At 45.5% G+C, this 15,420-nt stretch overlaps 1 protein-coding gene across 1 annotated transcript in view; it reads right to left on the bottom strand.

Annotated features, from left to right (window-relative positions):
- LOC144688041 (dedicator of cytokinesis protein 2-like) overlaps positions 1-15,420 on the bottom strand; it is a 1,154,257-nt gene that overhangs the window by 1,035,685 nt on the left and 103,152 nt on the right. Inside the window, exons 4-5 of the mRNA XM_078554696.1 lie at positions 8,094-8,149; positions 126-222 (exon numbers count right to left, since the gene is read on the bottom strand). Coding sequence (XP_078410822.1) covers positions 126-222; positions 8,094-8,149 — 153 coding nt within the window. The remainder of the gene's footprint in view (positions 1-125; positions 223-8,093; positions 8,150-15,420) is intronic.

Below are 15,420 nucleotides of genomic sequence, written 5' to 3'. Positions count from 1 at the left end.
GCCATGGGACCATTTTGATGGAATTTTCACCCTGACAACTTCACGGTATTGTTGATAAAAAAAACTGCAGGCTCAAAGTTCTAATCATATCTTAAAAACAAGAGGAGCTGTGCTTGTCTACTAACCATATACAGCTGTTTCCAGATGTTGGACCACTCCCTCAAGGTGGTTGTGATTTCTTGCACCAGGGGCACCTCCGTCGAGACAATGTTCTCCTGCTTACTTGAAAAACAATGAAAGCTGATGTTAGTCCCTGACAAGCCATAAAACCGCAGTGCAGGTTTGGATGAGGAGACACCCCCCCGCCCCATCTCCAGCCAATTTAACCCCACCCTTCCAGGATGCTTCCCCTTGCGGGCTTCTATTTCCAGCTGTTTTGTAAAGGAGCCCAGCATCAGAGCAGAGAGAAAAGGCGCACAAGAGAATAAGTATGGGTCAGAGTTCATGAGGGTTCATTTTCTGATTTTGCAGAAGTAATGACGATGTATTATTGTGAGAACCTACGCTCATTAGCTGCTGCATTGTTATACACCCCTCACTCAGATTTTTATGGATTTGCTGCGCTCATCTCTGAGAGGCAAAGTCACGAAACACTTGCCAGGGAGATAATCCTGAATATCAATATGATCAAGGACTGCTGCTACAAACATGCCCATGCTAATGTTTTTACATCTTTTCTCTCTCTCTCTCTCTCTCCTGAATACCGAATCCCAGCCATTTCACAGAATCAGTGGGCTCTGAAAGAATGTTCGAAGTACAAATAGGCAGCAGGTTTTACAGGCCACAAGTAAGGTCGAATTGGACTACGTATCAGGTGGAATTTAATGCTCGCAGCAACAGGCCCGTCCGCTGGCAGAAGAGCCGGCAACAACTCTGCCGCAGCCATTCTGGCCACCTGCCTCAATAAGGCACTTACCTGGTTGGCGACAGGGCCTTCCTGGCATCTTCAGGGGGGATTTTCCACCCCTGAGAGCTGCCAGCCACAACAGAGGCCTGTGGCCACTGCCGATACTAGAGCAGGCCCCGGGCTGAGGATTGTCACTGGAGCCCTGGAGGAAAGGTGGGTGAGGTGGGGCAAGTCAGGGAGGCCCATGTGAAGGGGGGAGGGGAGTTAGTTTAAAGGGCAGGTAGGGGATTCCTGAGTGGGTGGCCTCTGCCTACGCTGGCTGCCTCCGTTAAACATGGGGGCTGACCAAGTAGGCCTCAGGCATATCCGCCAGGATTTACCTGGCGGGTTGCCCACATGGCATGCCAGGAGCTGCGGGATGAGGCCCTTAAGTGGTCAAAAAGTTTGGCCTCCAGCTGGGAAGGCTATTCCTGACCCTTGCTGCCCTGGACCTAATGGGGCGGTGGTGGAAGTGGAGGAGATGGTGGGTGGGGGAGACGGGAAGGCGAAAGGATCTCCACCCTGCCCCTTCACACCCAATTGAATGCACTCTCCCCACTCAAACTTCCCGGCCCACCTCCGGGAAGAGCATTAAATTCCGCCCATGGTTTTCCTATGGTTCCCTGCTCTCCACCTCACACCACATCCCTAATTGACCCTCGTTGAGAGTCTGGAGTCACATGTAGGCCAGGACAGGTAAGGACGGCAGATTTCCTTCCCTAAAGGACATTAGTGAACCAGATGGGTTTTTCCCGACAATCGGAAATGGTTTCATGGTTGTCATCAGCGGCCTTTTAATTCCAGATTTTTACTGAATTCAAATTTCACCATCTCCTGTGGCGGGAGTCAAACTCGCGTTCCCAGAAAATTACCCTGGGTCTCTGGAATAGTAGCCCAGTGACAATACCACTACACCACCGCCTTCCTTAAACGTGAGCTGCTTCTTTCTACTCCAGTAGCATCAATAAAATAGAGCCACATAGAATGAGGGAAGTTGAGGGATTTGGGTAGGGGCTTTTTTACAGTTCAGGCAATGGATATAAGGGTCAGGAGTTAACTATCAAATGCAGAAAACTAAAATAACAGTTTAAAAGAAAATTAAAAGTATAGTGACACCAGGAATCAACATTTAGATTTCCAAATGTAATGCGTTCTGACTAAGAGCTAAGCATAAGGTTCCATGAAACTGCTGTAATGAATAATTAAGGAATAAGATAGGTGGGAGTACATTAGATTGGAATTGCTAACATGCAGAGTTGGTCAAGTATAAGAGCACAAAATTAATTTTTTCATCAAAATTGCTGCCCCTGATATAAAATGGGTTTGCAAATTCAATATTGTAGGCGGGTGACTGGAATATTTTCAACCTAACTTTTCACATTATAAGAACAGTAAGATTGCTCGCAGGATGAGAACGTTTCTCGGTCTCGGGCTGTTGCGTTTCACAGCTGCCCACAGGCTTCGTAAAAGGTTTACATCACGACAAGGAACTGCTCTGAGCTGAGAATGACGACCGGCTTCTTTTCCCCTGTTCCTGCTGCTTTCCAGAACACGTCCTTCCCTGAGATATTTTGCTTTGATGGATGGCCATCTGATAAACCTATTCCTATTCTATTCCTTGTGCTTCAGCCCCAACACCAGTCACTGAAGCTATTGAACACGTGTGTCATGTTTCTGATAATAGCCGGCTGAGAGGAACAATCTCTCTCGCTGAACAGCAAAACATTTCCACTTCGAATCCGATTAGATTACCACACTCTGTATGTCAAACGCTTCAATGAAATTGGCACTTGTGTGGCTTCACGATTACCTTTCTGATCTGTTAAATCCTGTTATCCTCGCTCAAAAATAATTTAGATTTTTTTTTTCCCCCTTTCTTGATAACTAGATGCGATGCTTGGGGCCTCAAATTGAAATAGCTTCAAAGCTTCAAAGTGACTAAAAGTTACGCTCATTTGAAAATTTTAAGAATTCAAATTTTATCATCCATATTGACTAAGCTGGAATCCTGGACCCTGGACGACTCTGAAACTCGGTTTATTAGGCTGAATCAGAGGCTTCAGTTGCCAAGGCCTACTCATTTCCCAAAATGATGTATTTTTTTATTTACATATTTTATGTATATTATTTTTAGTTCTGGCTCAAGAGCACAGGCACAGATGATCTAACAGGATTTTTATTATTCATTGATGGAATGTGGGCATTGCTGGTGGGGGCGGCGTTCATTGCTCATCCTGAGAGCTGCCTTCCGTGGGGTGTAGGCGCAGCCGCAGTGCTTTTTGGAAAGGGAATTCCAGGATTTCGATCCAGTGACAATGAAGGAACGACGATCCAGATTGGAATTTGATGCCCCCCCACCCATCCCCTGCCCCCACTCCAGCCGCCATGAGCGCAGGGTGACAGACAGAGTGGCTGGGTGTAAAATCAGCTCTCATGGTGGCGGCGTGATGAATGCTGCTGGCCCATCTCCGCTGATATTTTTATCAGTGACAGGGAGGCCTCGAGCAGCCTGCATGCCTTTGGAGCAATTGAGGCCCTTAAATGGCCACTTAGGGTCCTCCTCCCACTGTTTCCTGTATTTCAGCAGCCTGGGGCTGGGTGGGGAGGGTGGCTGTGGGGGTGGTGGGGTGTTGGTGGGAAGGCGGGAGGGGGTGCAGGGATTGCACAGTTCCACCTGTCAGCCCTTTTGTAGGCTGGGCATGAGGTCCCTCCTCACTACCCCATGGTACATCCCCTCAAAACCCCATGCCCTCTCACCAATGCCCTCAGGGGCCCGATTCCCACTTCCCTCACTGGGGCCTGCCAGACTGGTCCTGGTGAAACGCCCCGCTCATCTTTGAACTGGCCTCCTCATGCCTCATAGGAACATGGGACTTAGGAGTGGGTCATCTGGTCCTTCGAGCCTCCTCCACCGTTCAATAAGATCACGGCTGATCTAATCGTGGTCTCAACTCCACTTTACTGTCTGTCCCCCATAACTCTTGATTCCCTTGCCTAACAATAATTGGTCTAACTCAGCCTTGAATAAATTCAATGACCCAGCCTCCACTGCTCTCTGAGGAACAGAATTTCATTAATAACCCTCTGAGAGAAAAAAAAACTCACCTCAGTCTTAAAAAGGAGACCTATTATTGTTAAACTGTGTCTCCTACTTCTAGTCACTCCACAGGAGGAAACGACCTCCTGGTATCCACCCTAGCAGGTCCCCTCAGGGCCTCATATGTTTCAATAAGATCACCTCTCATTCTTCTAAACTCCAGTGGATACAGGCCTAATCTGTTCAACCTTTCTTCATAAGATAACCCCTTCATCCCAGTAATGAGTGGCGTGAACTTTCTCTGAATTGCATCTAACATAATTATATCCTTTTTCAAGTAAGGAGACTAAAACTGTACACAGTACTCTATGTGGTCTCACCAAGGCCCTGTACAGCTGCAGTAAAACTTTCCCGCTTTTATATTCCATTCCACTTGCAATAAATACCAACATTTCATTTGCCGCCCTAATCACCTGCTGTACCTGCATACTAACCTTTTGTGATTCATGTACCAGGGAACCAGATCCCTCTATAACACAGAGTTCTACAATCTCTCTCAATTTAAATTGTATTCTACTCTTCTATTCCTCCTGCCAAAGTGGACAAGTTCACATTTTCTCACATTATACTCCATCTGCCATTTTTTCTTACCCACTCACTTAACCTATCGATAGCCCTTTGTAGGACCTTTACCTCCTGTTGACAATTTACTTTCCTACTATCTTGGTGTCATTGGCAAATTTAGCCACCATACATTCAGTCCCTTCATCCAAGTCATTGATGTAGTTTGTAAATAGTTGAGGACCCAGCACTGGTCCCTGTGGCATTGTACTTGTTACAGCGTTCCAACCCAAAAATGACCCATTTATCCATACTCTCTGCTTCCTGTTAGTTAACCAATTCTTTATCCATGCTAATGCATTACCCCCCAAAACCATGTGCTCTTATTCTGTGTAGTAACCTTTGATGTTGCATCTTATCAAATGGCTTTTGGAAATCCAAGCACACCACATCTACAGGTTCCCCTTTATTCACCATGCTTGTTATTTTCTTAAAGAACTCTAATAAATTATTTAAATTTGAATCTGCCTAATTGTATTATGATTTTCAAAGTATCCTCCAATAACTCCTTAATAATGGATTCTAGGAATTTCCCTAAGACAGATGTTAGGCTAACTGGCCGATAGCTTCCTATTTTCTGTATCTCTCCTTTCTTGAATCAAGGTGTTACACTTGCTATTTTCCAATGTTCTGGAGTCCTTCCAGAATCTGAGGAATTTTGGAAGATTAAAACCAATGCCTTTACCATTACTGCAGCCAATTCTTCAGGTCCTGGGGCCTGTTAGCCTTTAAGTCTAATAGTTTTCTCAGCACCTTTTCCCTGGCGATGGTGATTGTTTTAAGTTCCTCCCTCCCTTTCACCTCTTGATTTTCAAGTATCTTTGGGACGTATTCTAAGTCTTGTACAGTGAAGAGGGGCATAAAATACCTGTTCAATGCTTCCACCATTTCATTGTTTTCCATTATTAACTCCCCAGCCTCACTTTCTAGAGGAATAATGCTCAGTTTAGTTACTATTTTCCTTTATATATAATTATAGAAACTCTTACTGTCTATTTTTCTATTTCTAGCAAGCTTTCTCTCATACTCTAATTTCTCCCTCTTTAATATATTTTTAGCCATTTTTTAAAATGGCTCTTCAAACCTGTCCAATCTTCTGACCCCCCACTAGTCTTCACAGACTAGTACAGTGTTTCCTTCAATTTGACGTTATATTTAACTTTCTTATTTATCCATGAATGATGCATCCTTCTCAAAAAATTATTTCTCACTGGGATAAATCTTTGCTGAGAATTATTAAATATCTACTTAAAAGTCTGCCATTGCATCTCTACTGTCTCACCTTTTAGCCTAGTTTCACAGTTCACTTCAGCCAACTCTGCCTTCATACCTTTATATTTAGCTTTATTTATGTTTAGAACACTGGTCTTAGAACCACACTTCTCACCTTCAAACTGAACATTGAAGTTCTATCATGTTATGATCACTATCACCTAGAGGCTCCTTTACAATAAGGTTTTTGATTAATCCTGTATCTTTGCACATTACCAGATGGGCACCAGAATGCACTGCTCTAAGAAATTGTCCTGAGCACCCTCTGTGAACTCATTTTCCAGACTATCTTTGCCAACCTTATTTGCCTGATCTACATGTAGATTAAAGTCACCCATATAAAAACAAAAAGCTAAAAGCTACTGCGGATGCTGGAAATCCAAAACAAAACAAAAACAGAATTACCTGGAAAAACTCAGCAAGTCTGGCAGCATCGGCGGAGAAGAAATCGGTCAACGTTTCGAGCCTTCATGGCCCTTCGGCAGTTCTGCCGAAGGGCCATGAAGGCTCGAAACGTTGACTGATTTCTTCTCCGCCGATGCTGCCAGACTTGCTGAGTTTTTCCAGGTAATTCTGTTTTTGTTTTGTTTTAAAGTCACCCATGATTATTGCAGTACCTTTCTTACATGTCCCATTTATTTCTTCCTTTATATTCTGTCCCAGGTATAACTACTGTTCTTTTACGTTCAGGGGAGATGGTGGCGTAATGGTAGTGTTGCTGGACTAGTAAAATAGAAACCCTGGGTAATGCTCCAGGGGACCTGGGATCAAATCCCACCACGGCAGATGGTGGACTTTGAATTCAATAAAAATCTGGAATTAAAAGTTTAACGATGACCATGAAACCATTGTTGCAAAAACCCATCTGGTTTACTAATGTCCTTTAGGGAGGAAAGGCTGGCCTACATGTGACTCCAGACCCACAGCAATGCAGTTGATGCTTCAATGCCCTCTGAGGGCAATGAGGCATGGGCAATAAATGCTGGCCTAGCCAGTGATGCTCACATCCCATAAATAAATAGAAAAAAGGTACCATGACCTAAAGGGCATTGGTGACCATAGATTTCCATTCCATTGGATTGGATGGTCCATGATTATGCTTGGTAAAGTACTGCAACGGTATGCCATTGCCATCTTCTACAGTTTGGTTGACCAGGTAACCCTCTCTCTCTCTTACCACCTGCCATCAGGTGCATTGGAAAGACTTACAGGCAAATAATTAAACTGTTTGGCCAAGCTATGAACGCACCTTCCATGGCCAACAAGTCCTGAAATAGACTTGAACCTGGAGCTTCTGGTCCAGAGGTAGGGATGCTACCACTGTGCCACAAGACCTCCTCCTGTAACTGTTTGGGGGCCTATAAACTATTCGAAACTATTACTACTTATCTCTACCCAAACTGATTTTACATCTTACTCTTTTGAGCTAAAGTCATCTCTACTAACGTACTAATGTCATCCTTAATTAAGGCAGTTAAAATGGAGTGGCTACTGAAATACCTGGCCTGATTGCAGCCACTGCAATTTTAAATAGAAACTGGCTGGATCCTTCTTTTTAATTATGCAGATTTAGTCCCGAAGCCATTTCGCTGCTGATCTAAGTGAGGACACCACTGCAGTTTTTCCTGACAGACTGAAGCTTCTGGGACAACGGTCAACAGCAAAAGTGGGGACAGGAGGAACAGGAATCCCAGCTTCCACAAGGGAAATGTGGAATGACCCCCGCCTGGATCCAGAACCCCCAACCCCCACAACTCAGCTGCTTTCACCCACACCCAATACCCATCCTATAGGCCCTGTCCATCTCTGAACCCTCCGTCACCACCTTTCCCTCAACCCGACCCCCAACCATGTGCCCCGCCCCCTGCCTCCCCCCTCAAACTCTCCTCCCCCTTATTTCAGGCCCAGTCTGTGGCCTTTGGGCCTCCTCATTTTAACTGTTAGGGAGTTGCTTCCTTGCGATGTTTTGTTCAGGAATTCGGGTAGCGGCTTGTAGAATGGGACCATCGTACAGGTTGCTCAGCAGCCGCACCGCCCCCCCCCCCCCCCCCCCCCCCACCACCCCCCACCCTCCCAAAAGGTTAAAATTCCCGCCAGGGCATTGAAACTCCCACCGCCCCACCTATAGCTTCCTGAAATGGAAAAGTTGCCCCTTTTTTTTCCAGTCTCGGCACATACCTCACCCTGACCAGCTTAAAAACAGCTTGCTGTCAACGGGGGACCCACCCAAGCAACATGTCAATAAGTCATGGGGTTTAACAACATATATACACTTACCCCCTGAGCTGAATGACTGCATTTTTGACGTGAATGACTGAGACAGGAAATATTCCCTGTGGAGAGAGCACAGAATTATTTTCCAGAATTATTTAACGTTTGATTGCAAACAGGAAAGACACAGGACATTCCATGAGTGCTAAGTTATGGGAAAATATCCCATTAAGTGCCATTGACATTCCATTTTATTGCCCATATTCTTTTGAATTGACCGGAACCTATTGTCAGTCTGAAGAAAGTTCCAGAATACTCCACTGAGGTGATTTTTTTTTTTAAACGCAAGGCAGCGTCTCGGCCAAACTGATAGAAGCCTCAAGCAGAGAGAAAAAAAGGAGATTCCAAATCAGAGGGCAACCTGCAATTTGTAAGAAAAGGTCACGGCGAGTTGCTCAGGGAATCTTTGTCGTCCTTTGTTTTTTTGCAAACTCACACGTGCCACTGTGTAATTATACAACTGGTTGCTTTAAAAATGAAAACAGAAAGTCCAACGGGAAACTTGCTATAGTTCTGCCAAACTGACAGGAAAAAAAGCAGGCTTGCCCTATTGTATCCAAAGAGGAATCATATAAAGTTTCTTGGAAAAGTAGCAAGCCTGAGGATTAGGAGCAGTTTAGAATTCAGCAAAGCAGGACCCAGGGATTGATTAAGAGGGGAAAAATAGAATATGAGGCTAAGCTTGCAAGGAACGTAAAAGCAGACCGTAAAATCTTCCATAAATATGTAAAGAGAAAAAAAACTAGTGAAGACAAATGTAGGTCCCTTACAGCCTGAAAAGTGAGGATTTATAATAGAGAACAAGGAAAGAAAGGGCAGAGGAATTAAACAACTACCTTAGTTCTGCCTTCACAGAGGAAGACTCAAGTCACTTCCCAGAAATACTAGGGAACCAAAGGTCGAGTGAGAAGGAGGAATTGAAGGAAATTAGTATTACTAAAACAATAGCGCTGGGCAAATTAATGGGACTGAAAGACAATAAATCCCCAGGGCCCAATAATCTACATCCCAGGGTACGAAAGGAAATAGTGGAATGCATTGATTGTTATCTTCCAAAATTCTGTAGATTCTGGAACAGTCCTAGCAGATTGAAGGGTGACAAATGTAACCCCGCTATTTAAAAAAGGAGGGAGAGAGAAAACAGGGAATTACAAACCGGTTAGCCTAACAGTAGGGAAAATGCTAGTCTATTATAAAGGATGTGATAACAGGGCACTTAGAAAACATCAATGGGATTAGACAAAGTCAAAATGGATTTATGAAAGGGAAATCGTGGTTTCTGGAGTTTTTTAAGGAGGTAATTGCAGAATAGATATGGGAGAACCAGTGGATGTGGTGTATTTGAATTTTCAGAAAGCTTTTGAGAATGTCCTACATAAGAGGTTAGTGTATAAAATTAAAGGACAGGGGATTGAGGGTGATATTTTGGCATGGATTGAAAATTGGTTAGCAGACAGGAATCAGAGAGTAGGAATAAACGGGTCTTTTTCAGAATGGCAGGTGGTGACTAGTGGGGTACCGCAGGGATCAGGGGCCCCAGCTATTCACAATATATATCAATGATTTGGATGAGGGAACCAAATCTAATATTTCCAAGTGTGCTGACTACACGAAACTTAATGGGAATGTAATCGTTGAGAAGGGTGTTAAGAGACTTCAAGGCAATTTAGGTAGGTCGAGTGAGTGGGCAAATACATGTCAAATGCAGTATAACATGGATAAGTGTGAAGTTATCCACTTCAGTAGGAAAAACAGAATGGCAGAGTATTATTTATATGGTGATAGATTGGGAAATGCTGATGTACAAAGGGACCTAGGTACGTCAGCCAATTTGATTCACTCTACGTGACATCAAGAAATGGCTGAAGGCACTGGATACTGCAAAGTCTATGGGCCCTGACAATATTCTGGCAATAGTACTGAAGACTTGTGCTCCAGAACTTGCTGCACCCCTAGCCAAGCTGTTCCAGTACAGCTACAACACTGGCATCTAACCGGCTATGTGGAATATTGCCCAGTTATGTCCTGTACACAAAAAGCAGGACAAATCCAACCAAGCCAATTATCGTCCCATCAGTCTGCTCTCCATCATCAGCAAGGTAATGAAGGGGTCATCAACAGCGCTATCAAGCAGCACTTGCTTAGCAATAACCTGCTCACTGACACCCAGTTTGGGTTCTGCCAGGGCCATTCAGCTCCTGGCCTCATTACAGCCTTGGTTCAAACATGACAAATGAGCTGAACTCCCAAGGTGGGGTGAGAGTGACTGCCCTTGACATCAAGGCAGCATTTGACCGAGTGTGGCATCAAGGAGCCCTAGCAAAACTTGAGTCAATGGGAATCAGGGGGAAAACTCTCCACCACTGGTTGGAGTCATAGCTAGCACAAAAGAAGATAGTTGTGGTTGTTGGAGGTCAATCATCTCAGTTTCAGGGCATAACTGCAAGAGTTCCTCAGGGTAGTGTCCTCGACCCAACCATCTTCAGCTACTTCATCAATGATCTTCCTTCCATCATAAGGTCAGAAGTGGGGATGTTCGCTGATGATTGCTCAATGCTCAGCACCATTCATGATTCCTCAGATACAGAAGCAGTCCATGTCCAAATGCAGCAAGACCTGAACAATATCCAGGCTTGTCCTGACAAGTGGCCACACTTGAGCCAGGCAATGATCATCTCCAAGAAGAGAGAACCTAACCATCGCCCCTAGATGTTCAATAGCATTACCATCACTGAATCCCCCACTGGCAATATTCTGAGGGTTACCATTAACCAGAAACTGAACTGGACTAGCCATATAGTTACAGAGGAAGGTCAGAGGCTAGGAATCGTGTGACGAGGAACCCACCTCCTGACTCCCCAAAGCCTGTCCACCATCTACAAGGCACAAGTCAGGAGTGTGATGGAATGCTCTCCACTTGCCTAGATGAGTGCAGCTCCCACAACACTCAAGAAGCTTGACACTGTCCAGGACAAAGCAGCCCACTTGATTGGCACCACATCCACAAAACTTCACTCCCCATACCACCGATGCACAGTAGCAGCAGTGTGTGCCATCTACAAGGTGCTACAGCACCTTCCAAACCCACGACCACAACCACCTAGAAGGACAAGGGCAGCAGATAGATGGGAACACCACTACCTGGAAGTTCCCCTCCAAGTCACTCACCATCCAGGCTTGTAAATATATCGCCATTCCTTCACTGTCACTGGGTCAAAATCCTGGAACCCCCTTCCTAAGAGCACTGCAGGTGTACCTACACCACATGGACTGCAGCAGTTCAAGAAGGCGGCTCACCACCACCTTCTCAAGGGCAGATAAAGATAGGCAACAAATGCTGGCCCAGCCAGCGACATCCACAGCCAATGAAAATATAAAATATCACCCCTTGCTACCATCTCCTTTGGCTCGTTTTCATCTTATTTCTCAAATTATGCCTGTGTGAATTTCTAGTTTTTCTTTCTTTTCTCTTCTTATTTCAAGTTTCATGGGGCAGAATCATCCCAGATTTGCACTAATTACGGTAGTGGGCGGGAAAAAGGTGTTTTACCCATTGGCCTCAATGGCAGCTTTTCACACTGTATCGTCCGCTTCCCGCCTCATTAATTATCCTGTCTCGGGAAACACGTGGTCTTCCTGGCGGGTGGCCTCTGAATCGCCCGCCACAACGTTTCCTCACTCCGGGTGCCATATCTAAACTGCAGCCGCCCACATAGTTCTCAATGGAGGACTGCAGGGCAAGGACTGCCCAGGACTGCTCCAGTGAAGACATGGCCCTAAAAGCCAGGGAGAGTTCAGCGACCCGTCAATGGTATGCCTTTCGGAGGCCCGTCATGATGTCCTCCATCCCCACTCTGGCCGCAGGAGGTCCAGCAATCTCTCCACTCTGGCTTGGGAGGCGGTGGCAGTGGTGGTCAGTGCCAATGCTGCACAGAAGAGCTGGCGATCCAGTGCAGAAAGAGGATGAATGATCTCATCCATGCAGCCAGGGTAAATCAACCATCTCATCACCCTAAACTCACACACTCACAAGGCCATCGCACATTCACTGCCAGCTCAAGAGATATCACCATTCATTCTCTCACACATACCCTCACATCTCCATCTGGCCTCATCCCCTCTGGTGACTGCCTCCTCAGCCCTCACCATCTTGAGGCCATTTGCACAGATCAACATGTGCCCCCATACATCCCCTGGGATACCCCCTTTCCCCAGTACAACCCTCGTCCTGCAACTGTTGAAAAGTCACCCCCGCCTTAAGACTGGTCTTGTAAGTAGAGACCTGCCCGTGATCCCCACCCTAAAAGTATTGTGATGCTGCGTACGGAGCCTGGCACTGATGACCACGAGTGCTGCCCGAAGCAAGGTAGGCAAATTAACCTCGAAGCCCTGAGCAAAATGCAGGTCAACAAGTGCACGTCACTTATGTACAGTTGTGAAACACGTCGGTGTGCAATCACGCCAACGTGCCTGGATGATCCAGCTTGGGGGGGTTGATTTTGGCAGGCAGGGAATATAATTTTATACAGGTGCATTCAAATGACGTTCCCGATGTCCAGTGGTGGAGCGGACGATCGCAAACTGGTTTCGCGATGTTGTGAAACCGATTTTTGGCCTTCCCGCCATATTGCCTGTCTGCACGCCCAACGCCAAAAGAGAAGGAAAATTACAGTCATTGTTTTTTTTATCCGGAATGGAATTACACTATTACTATCTACTTCCATGCCTAAATGGGCTGCTGTTGCATGTTTGAGAGCTTTCGTCCTTCTGAGTTATTAGTACCATTAAAGAATAGCTTAAATCCAAATAATGCCACAGATAAGAGGGAATGATTTGTTTTTTTAGGAGTGGGTATATCCAGTAACTAATTGTAGTGACTGAAGGTATAGCCTCTCCTCTGTCTATCAGGGGTCACGTGATGCTCTTGGAGGCTCTGACCAATGAGCCCTAAGCGCAGGCAATCTCTGGGGGGGTGGGGGGTAGATGCGGGGCTTCCTGATGATAGTCCTGATCGAGCATGTAGCAAATAAAAAGCTCTCTGTAATAAAGTTTATCTGTTTCTTGTTGAAACCTGTCCGCTCCGTCAAGTCATTACATTTAGTGATGAGGGTAAAATAGCTCCGACGCTGCTCCTCGTCTTGTGAACGTGAGTACATCAAGTCTTAAGAAAAAAGAAAAGACTACTCAACAGTCATGCCCCTCTTCGGCAGAATCGATCCTTATGATGCGGCTATGGAAGACTGGAGCCAGTATGTAGAGTGCCTTGGTGTTTATTTCATAGCAAACAAAATTACCGGGGAGGAAAAGCAGAAAGCAATCCTTTTGAGTGTATGTGATAGCAAGACATACAATCTCATTCACAGGTGGAGGTGGGGGCATGGTGGTATTGTCACTGGAGTAGTAATCCAGAGACCCGGGGTAATGCTCTGGGAACCCAGATTCAAATCCCACCATGGTAGATGTTGGAACTTGAATTCAATAAATATCTGAAATTAAAAGTGATCACCATGAAACCATTGATGATTGTCATAAAAACCCACCTGGCTCACTAAGGAAAATCTACTGTACTTACCTGGCCTACATATGACTCCAAACCCACAGCAATGTGGTTGACTCTTAAATGCTGGCCTAGCCAGTGACACCCACATCCCATGAATGAATTTTTTAAAAAGCCTAACGGCCCCATACGCACCCAATTCAAATTCCTTTCATAAATTAGCGGAGCTCGTTAAAACGCACTTCCAGCCGAAACCATCTGTGGCGTTTTAAATTTAATCTCAGAGTTAGGGCCCCGGGAGAGTCCATCGTCACCTACATAGTGAACCGGAAGCAGTTAACAGGACACTGCAGTTTCGGGGACACATTAAATGATTTGCTGCGGGATTGATTAGTTTGTGGAGTTCAGGACGACCCCATTCAGCACCGTTTACTCACCGAGGTCAACATCGACTTGAAGCGCGCCCTAGAAACCTCCCTCACCATGGAAAGCGCTGCGAGAGACTCACAGGCTTTGCAACACATACAACGTGGCGTTGCTCTTCATGTGGGGCAGGAACCTACTGCTGAGCGTAGCGTGAAAACCAGACCCACAGCATCACAGCGAGAGGCAATGTCCACTGTTAGTAACAGGAAAAGGCCGAGTAGAAACATTTCAGCAGCAACTTCAAGATTAAGTTATAGACGCGGAGGTGACTGCGGAGCAAACACCTGTAAATTCAAGGAGGCAGAATGTAATTACTGCTGTAAGAAAGGTCATGTAGTAAGGCAATGCTGGGCGAAGTCGAAACAGCCCACAAAGCAGCAAACCAACATGACTGAATTAAAAAATACAGCAGGGACTGAAGCTGCCGATACCGACATCTATTCCCTGTATAACGTCACCGCTGTAAAAACCGAACCTGTCACTGTGACAATCCAAGTTAATGAGAAGCCGCTAATAATGGAGATGGATACAGTGGTGGGAAAGCACACTTTCAAATACTTAATGAAGGTAGACAGCCACTAAATCTGAAGCGGACAACCACTAAATTAAAGACAAACCCTGGAGAATCTATTCAAGTAAAGGGCATTGCCACAGTACCAGTGTCTTATAGGCAACAGACAGCCCAGCTTCCAGTGATAATAGTGACAGGAGAAAGACCTAAGCTTTTAGGCCGCGACTGATTACAGAAGATCACACTTGACTGGTCTGAGATATTTCACCTGAAAACAGGAGGAGTTCCTGAACTGCTAAGGAAATATGACAGTGTATTTCGGGATGAATTAGGGAAGTTAAAAGGCTTGCAAGCAAAAATATATGTGGACCCTCAGGCGATACCCTGTTTCTTTAAGGCCAGGCCTGTGCCTTATACATTGAAGGAGAAGGCGGATGAGGAACTGTGCCAGTTAGAAAAGCTGGGAATCATCCAACCTGTCCAATTTTCGGAGTGGGCAGCATCCATAGTTCCAGTGGTTAAGCCTGACCAAACCATACGCATTTGTGGGGACTATAAATTGGCCGTAAACAAGGCAGCGAAATTAGACAAGTGCCGCATTCCAGAGAGAGATGACTCATATGCAAAGCTGACTGGAGGCAAGTCCTATACAAGATTGGATATGAGCCATGCCTACCAACAATTAGAACTGGATAGCACGTCAAGAGAATATGTGACTATTAACACACACACAGGTCTTTATCCATACTCTCACCTACCCTTTGGAGTATCGTTTGCATGCGCTATCTTCCAGGAAACAATGGAGAGTCTTTTGCAAGGACTTCCTCGAGTGGTCATTTACCTGCATGATGTTCTGATCACAGGGTCAACTGAGACCAAACACTTGGCCAACCTGGAGG

The sequence above is a fragment of the Cetorhinus maximus genome, chromosome 1 (assembly GCF_964194155.1).
Source record: "Cetorhinus maximus chromosome 1, sCetMax3.hap1.1, whole genome shotgun sequence".
Taxonomy (NCBI): domain Eukaryota; kingdom Metazoa; phylum Chordata; class Chondrichthyes; order Lamniformes; family Cetorhinidae; genus Cetorhinus; species Cetorhinus maximus.
This window is presented reverse-complemented; position numbering and strand designations above follow the sequence as displayed.